At 51.4% G+C, this 6,619-nt stretch overlaps 1 protein-coding gene across 1 annotated transcript in view; it reads left to right on the top strand.

The window, feature by feature from the left end:
• Positions 1–2,205: 2,205 nt before the first annotated feature.
• Positions 2,206–6,619, top strand: part of AFF3 (ALF transcription elongation factor 3) — a 326,498-nt gene continuing 322,084 nt past the window's right edge. The window contains exon 1 of the mRNA XM_030234927.2: positions 2,206–2,323. Within this exon, the coding sequence (XP_030090787.1) occupies positions 2,271–2,323 (53 nt within the window). The 5' untranslated portion in view covers positions 2,206–2,270. The remainder of the gene's footprint in view (positions 2,324–6,619) is intronic.

The raw sequence follows: 6,619 nt of genomic DNA, 5'->3' as shown, positions 1-6,619 counted from the left end.
CACGAGTTACCACTTGTGAGCATTGAAGTCCACTCTGCTCTTTACAGAATGACCTGGGGTAAATTCCAGCACTGGTGTAAAGGGGGTCCCACTTCTAGTGATTTAGTCCATAAAGGCAGCCTAAGCTTGCCCTGCTGTATGTACCATTTCAGAGGTGATTTAAGCACTTCTGCAAATCACTGCTTAAGCTGGGTCTCAGGAAAAGAATCGGGGTCATGCTGCCATGGGGGTTGCACAACCTCCCTTAAAATAAGAAGAGTGAGGCAGCACAGGCTGTGGCTTGAAAAGGTCAGCGTAAATAAGCTGCCCTTCACTCCTTCACACATAAGTAATGTATTTGCTGAGAATGTTACCTGCTTTCCAGGCTCAATTCTCTGTCGTGGTGAGCTTTACCCCAGCTACAGAAAACCTGTTTTCAGGTGGCTTTATGTATCCATCCACTGTACCAAGCCTGGCATCTGAACTGGCATGATTTTTTTTCATTTTCATCTTCATTTGCTCTGGGTAGGCAGGGGGTGTCACAAGCCTGCCCAACCGGGACACACGCTTCTCCATCCCATTGGGGAAAGTGAGGAGACAGGCATTACAGGAGCCGGCTCCCGTGTGTCACTCCAGGCTGAAGATGTGCCACATCCCGAGGGTCGGGGGACTTCTGGCAGTAGGAGGCAGCACCACCTTGGCTGTGCAAGGGAACAGAAGCAGCTGCGGAGTGGCTTGGGACTTTGAGATGACTCGCCGAAACTGGCGTGCAAACTGTTTTCAAACCCGTGCAATCGTGTTTTCAAATCTTTCCCTTGGAGTGTGCCTACGCTGCAGCCAAAGCTGCGCCGCAGCTTGTGCAAGGTTACCAGCCCTAAATTAAATCAGGCAAACTCAGGAACGAATAACATACAGTCACAAAAGCAGACGAGAAGCCTGCATAAATACTTGAGCCTGAGTACTGCTCTGGGCTGCCAGGGTGTCATGCACGTCAGGGTGCCCTAGCCAGCTGCCAGCTGGGTTGGCTCGGTCTCCTAGAGCAGGGATCTCCCAGTGTGGGATCGCTCTGCAGATATTCGCCTTGGTGCTGTTGCATGAATAGCCCCCTCTTTTCGTCACGGATTTTGCACATTTCTTCTCCCTGTCTGCGATGACATGGCACTTCTCTGGCAGCTACTCACAGCTTAGCTGAAAAGCCCAGTATTCTGGAAAGTATTTAATGTGTGTTAACCTCTCTTAATGTGATTCAGCAACTACAAATCAGAAGCGCCTGCCTCCCCTGGCCAGCCAGATATCACAGTCGGTGCCTCACACAGGCTGGATGGCAGTGCAAGGCATCTCACTCGCTTTGGGTGGCAAATGCTGATGATTGGTACTTTTATTTTTAACCAGAGATCACTCATTTTTAAAGGCTTCGTGCAATCCAGGGACCTTTAATTGCCTTTGCAGGTCTAGGTGGACCTGTATGGACACGAAGACTTGCACAGGTGCAGTTTATTACACATCTAATGAGGAATTGGTGCAAAAAGGCCTTAACCCAGCCCAACCCCTGGACTGCGGAGAGAGCCCTTGGGAGTATCCCGGCTGCTGGCTCCAGCACAGAGAACCAGGGCTACGGCCCCGTCCCACAATAAATGCCACAATTAATCCCCAGTGTTTCTCGGCCGAACATCGCGGTGCTTACCACGCGTGAGGTGCGGGTGAGCTGGGGTGCTGTGGCCCACCCCGGGGTACCTAGGGAGGGGGAGGAGGAGGAGGCGGAGGAAAGAGGAGGAGGAAGGGGGTTGAAACCCACCCCAGACCCAACTTCGGCGGGCCAAACCCCCCACGGGGGTGCAAGTTGCCACCAGCTCCCCTGCCCGCCGGGCTGTGCCGCCCCCCCGCGCCGAGCGGGCGCTGCGCGGACGCGGGCGCTGCGTGCGCGGGGCGGGCGCTGCCTCGGCCGCGCTCCCGGCGGCGGGCGGGAGGGAAGGAGGGAGGAGGCGCGGGGGAGCGGGGCGGGAGCGGAGCGCGGCGGCGGCGGCCGAGCCGAGCCCAGCCGAGCCGCGCCGCGCCGCTCGCACACGAGCGGTGGCACCGTGTGCTTTCTTTTGGGGGCAGGGTGCTTGCTTCTTTCCTAGGGGGAAGCGGGAGGAAGGCAGCCGAGGGGGTCCGTCCCCTCCCGCGCGTGTGCGGAGAGCGGCCGGCGGCGGCGCCGGGGGTGCTCCGCGCCCTCGCCCTGCCCGCGGTGCAGTTGCGATGCGCCCCGGACGCCGTGTGGTTGCAGCGCGGCGGCGCTGACATCGCTCACCATGGACAGCTTCGACTTAGCTCTCCTTCAGGAGTGGGACCTGGACTCTCTATGGTGAGTGGTGCCTCTGCTCCCCGGCGCGGGGACACAGGGGCTGCGGGAGATGTGCGGTAACTGGAGGGGGTGCGATAACTGGGCCATGTGCAATCATTTGGAGTGGGTGCGCACTTACCTGGAGAGGTGCAGTGAATTTGGGGTACAGCAATAGTGGGCGTGCAGTAAGGGGGGTGCACTGGCCCGAGGGTACAATAACTGGGGCAGCGGGTGCATTAGCAGAGGGTGCAGACCAGAGAGGTGTCTCCCCGGCCACTTGCTCTCCCAGCGTTGCTGGCTCGGCAGGGGCAGAGGGACGGGTGCCCCCCTCCCCTGACTGCCAGGGTGGATCCGGGAGGTGAGTGTGGTGTTTGGCTGGAGGGGTCACCTGCACTCGTCCCTCCCCCCCCCCGCCGCGCTCACCCCCTTCCCCTCTAATAATACCTTGTGCCCACCCACCTCTGGTACCTCGAGTTGGACTCATCCCCCATCCTTCCTGCACGCCCCTTTCATCCCCCCCCCACCTCCACCTTCGCTCCGCAAGTCCCTCCCGGGCCGTCTTTATTGCGCCCCCCCCACCCCCCCGCCGCCCGTTGCGTGCCCTTGACCTCCCCCTGCGCACCCCCGTCCCTGCCCGCCCCGGCGGCGGGTGCGGGGCTGCCAGGGAGGAGGGGAAACAATTTCCAGAAATGTCATTAGCGGCTGGAGGTGGGAAGCGCTGCCCTCCCCCCTGCACCACCCTCCCCAAGCTGCTGCCTCTGCCAAGTCCCGGAGTTTGCTGCGGGAGTCACGCTGCCCCCGGGCGGCCGCCGCTCCCCGCCGCCGGCCCCGGGGCGGCGCGCACCCGTCGGGTCCAGCTGGGGTCCGCGGGGTGGGGACGAAGCCCTCCGCTCCCCCTAATCCCCCCCGGTGTGCAGGGAAGCGCCCCGGGGCGGCGCCGGGACCCGCGGGGGGCATGCCGCGGGGGGCATGCCGCGGGGGGGATGCCGCGGGGGGAGCCCGCGGCGGGACGCGATCCCGGTGCCCCGGGCGGGACGCGGGTGCGGAGCCGCGCCGCTCGCAGCCCGGGGGGCGGGCGGGCCGTGCCGCCTTCCCCGGCGGAGTGCGCTCCTGCGCGGGGCGCTCCGCGGAGCAGCGGCTGCACTGCGCGCCCGCCCGCCGGCTCTGGAGAGCGGCGAGCTGATGTTTCTTTTGCCGGGAATCAGACACCGGTGTGCATTTTGTTTTAAAGCGTGTTAGGTGATCTATGGCTTCTGTCAGTAGGGTGCGCGTTCGACAGCGCCGGCTTTTCTCCTCGGTGGCAGGTGTAGCAAAAGGAGCTGGACCAGCGAGTCCCGTTAGTTGAGCCGCTTCTCACAAAAGACCTCAGGATGATGAGAACAGCTTGCGCTGCATAATGTGGGCGCCTATAAATGCATACATTGATAACATCGAGCCCAATAAAACTTTTACATTGCTGTGGGAACTTTAAAGAGCACGTATAATACAAAATTAGTTATTACCCCATAAAAGTTTTTAATTATAGTGTTTCTGCCTGTGACACGAGTTAAGGTTATGTCCTCGTTTCAATTATAAATACCAATATTCGGTTTATATCCGAACCATAACATTTATCTCCGGCCTGATTTTAAGTTTACAGTCCGTATGCATGGTTTTACAATTAAATTACATGTTTTTTCTATTAAACAAGAGTGGGAGAAATAATACTTTTACACATTTGAATGCTTTTCCCTTTCTCCTTGAATAAAGACAAACTTTGGGCAAATTTTCTTTTTCAGCAAAAGTGGGCTGTCCATTAGTCTGTTCTCTGAGCCAGCTATTTGAGTTAATAATGATTTGAAAAACTAACAACATAACTCTGGGACATTAGGGATCTGGGCTGTGTCTGGCCATTGCTTCTTCTCACAACCTTTTTAGCACGCTTCTTGGCTGTTTTGGAGCCACTTTCAAATGACTGTGGTTGCCATAAGACTCCTGTATGGGTCCAAAAAGACATCAACTGTTTTCCAGCTAAATTACCTCCTTAAAAATATCTGTATTTGCATTACTTGCAATCTTGTGGTTTCATGGCTCTTGCTACTTGTTTTCCTCTATAGCTGTTGCAGTTTAGGTGAGTTCATCAGAAGGTCTCCAAAAAGCACATTAAAAGTCATTGCATTGGGGCAGGCCTGCCTTCACTGCTAAACTTTCACCCCTTTGTAGGGGTTGAACCCCACAAATACCCAGAGCAGTGCCTAGTGAGGGGAGCAAGGGGGATGCTGTTGTGTTTCCAAGTCCTTTTTGGGGCACTAGGTTTTGCCACCAGCTTTAGCTTGGAGTATCAGGTCATGGGCTGAAAGTTTATCACGAAGCAGCTGTTTGACAAGTGGTTTGGAATAGTCAGTTTTGAAAACTCATACAAACAGTAATAAGTAAAAGCTTACCTTGGCTTAGTGAAAGCTCCCAAAGTCTGTTGTGAAGGTCAGCAATGCCCTGGGGCCCTGGGTCATTCTCCCATTTGCAGGCAGGGTGGCTCTCGCATGCTGCCCTCCTGCCATCCTGCCTGCTCACCACGGGGCAAGTTATGGACATTCTCAAGAAAACTGGTGTGAATTCTGTACTAAACTGGCCAAAACAAAGCTTTTAAACATGGTGATGTGCAGCTATGAAGACTTATGAGAAATGCTTTCAAAGTCGTGCAGTTGTTGCCAAAAAGGGAAATAAAATACACCACATAGATAGGAAGTACTTCATGGCAAAGAGCAACACTTAAAGAGACTTAATTTTCTCTGCAGCAAGAATAAATGTTGTCCTTTATTCTTTTGAATGTGTCCATAATGGCAATTTGTGCCCTTAATTTATGACTGAAAATCTACTTTTTGAAGTATTTGGTGAACATTTTGCTTAGAAGTGCAGTAATTAAATATTAATGTGCTGTTCTAAAGCGGGTTTTTTTTGTTTTTATTTTTGTTTTGTTTTGTTCTTTTTTGGTTTTGGTTTGTTTTTTTGGGTTTTCTTTATTTACTTGAGATGTTCTTGAAAAATCAAAAGGTGTTTCCAAATGAACAGGGGCATGCTGATCAGTTTTCATTGATTGTTGCTATTACACTATTAATGAATTTTATTTCCAATTAATATGTGCTATGTCTTTTGCTTTGCTGTAACACAGAAAATGTAATGATATATCATGTAGTGCCTATAAGACAGTATTTAGCTAGTAAACTGTAATGGTAGAATATTGTAAGCTATTTTCTACTAAACAGTAGTTTTTTCAGATTGTATGGATGCCAATAACACTTCTGCTTTCCAGAAAACTACTATAATTCAAATAGTGAAAGCTGAGCACAAACTCAAATAGGAATTTTAAGAAAACATACCAATCTGTGGCGTAAACAAAACTTGTGCCCATTTGGGAAGCTTTTTTTGGAAAATTTTAGGGTGATCAGCCCAACTTAACTCAAGGTGTCGTCACTGCTGACCAACAGAGTTATCCTGAACACAGGGCACTGACGACTTCAAACCACAGCCCTGTCTCCTGTTTTTCTTCCTCCATGAATTTATTTGTGCGCTAAATGTGTAGTTTTACTTGTCCAGACTCGAGGATGTGGATTCTCCAGTGTGTTACAGGTTTGCATTTGTTTACACAGGACAAAAAGAGATGGTAAATCTCAGATGGAGGTGTTTTATATGCCTGTTGTACATCAGTAAACATCCTCTACATGATGGAAAGCAGCAGATGAACAAACCAAAGGACCTAATCACAGTGCCCTGACTAGATCTGCATTACAGGCATTTGTTTTGTTATTTGCTTTATTTAACAAATCAAGATCAAAATTCAGCCAGGTCTTTAATTCCATGCTTAGGTTTGGGCACAGCAATAGTGAAGACCAGTCAGGAAAGGCTCTCCTCAAATGTTTGTGTCAGATTCATGGGTAGGCAGAGTTGCTCCCCATTCATTAAAAGCAATTAGCAGATGTATTAAAGCACTTACTGTGTTGTACCAAACAAGAAAATAATTTTGAATGTGAGATGTTTGTTAGCCACAAACAAAACAGTGTTTGTTTAGGTAAAAGAAGCCAAGTATGTAATTGGTTCATTTGGTAGTTACCTGATACTTCTGTGTGTTTTGAGTTAACATCAGTTTTGTAGGGGTTGGATAGTCCTGTAAAAAATGTATAGCTGTATAGCTTCCAAGCTAAGATCAATATCAAATGCCACAGTATAAGATGGCCCAGTGTGTTTTACAGACCTTGTACTGAATTATTAGTACATTTGCTATCTTTGGGTCTGTTCCTGCTCCATTTGAAGTCAATGAGAGTTTTGTTTGGAAGTTGCTAT

This window comes from Serinus canaria, chromosome 1 (assembly GCF_022539315.1).
Source record: "Serinus canaria isolate serCan28SL12 chromosome 1, serCan2020, whole genome shotgun sequence".
NCBI classification, from domain to species: domain Eukaryota; kingdom Metazoa; phylum Chordata; class Aves; order Passeriformes; family Fringillidae; genus Serinus; species Serinus canaria.
This window is presented reverse-complemented; position numbering and strand designations above follow the sequence as displayed.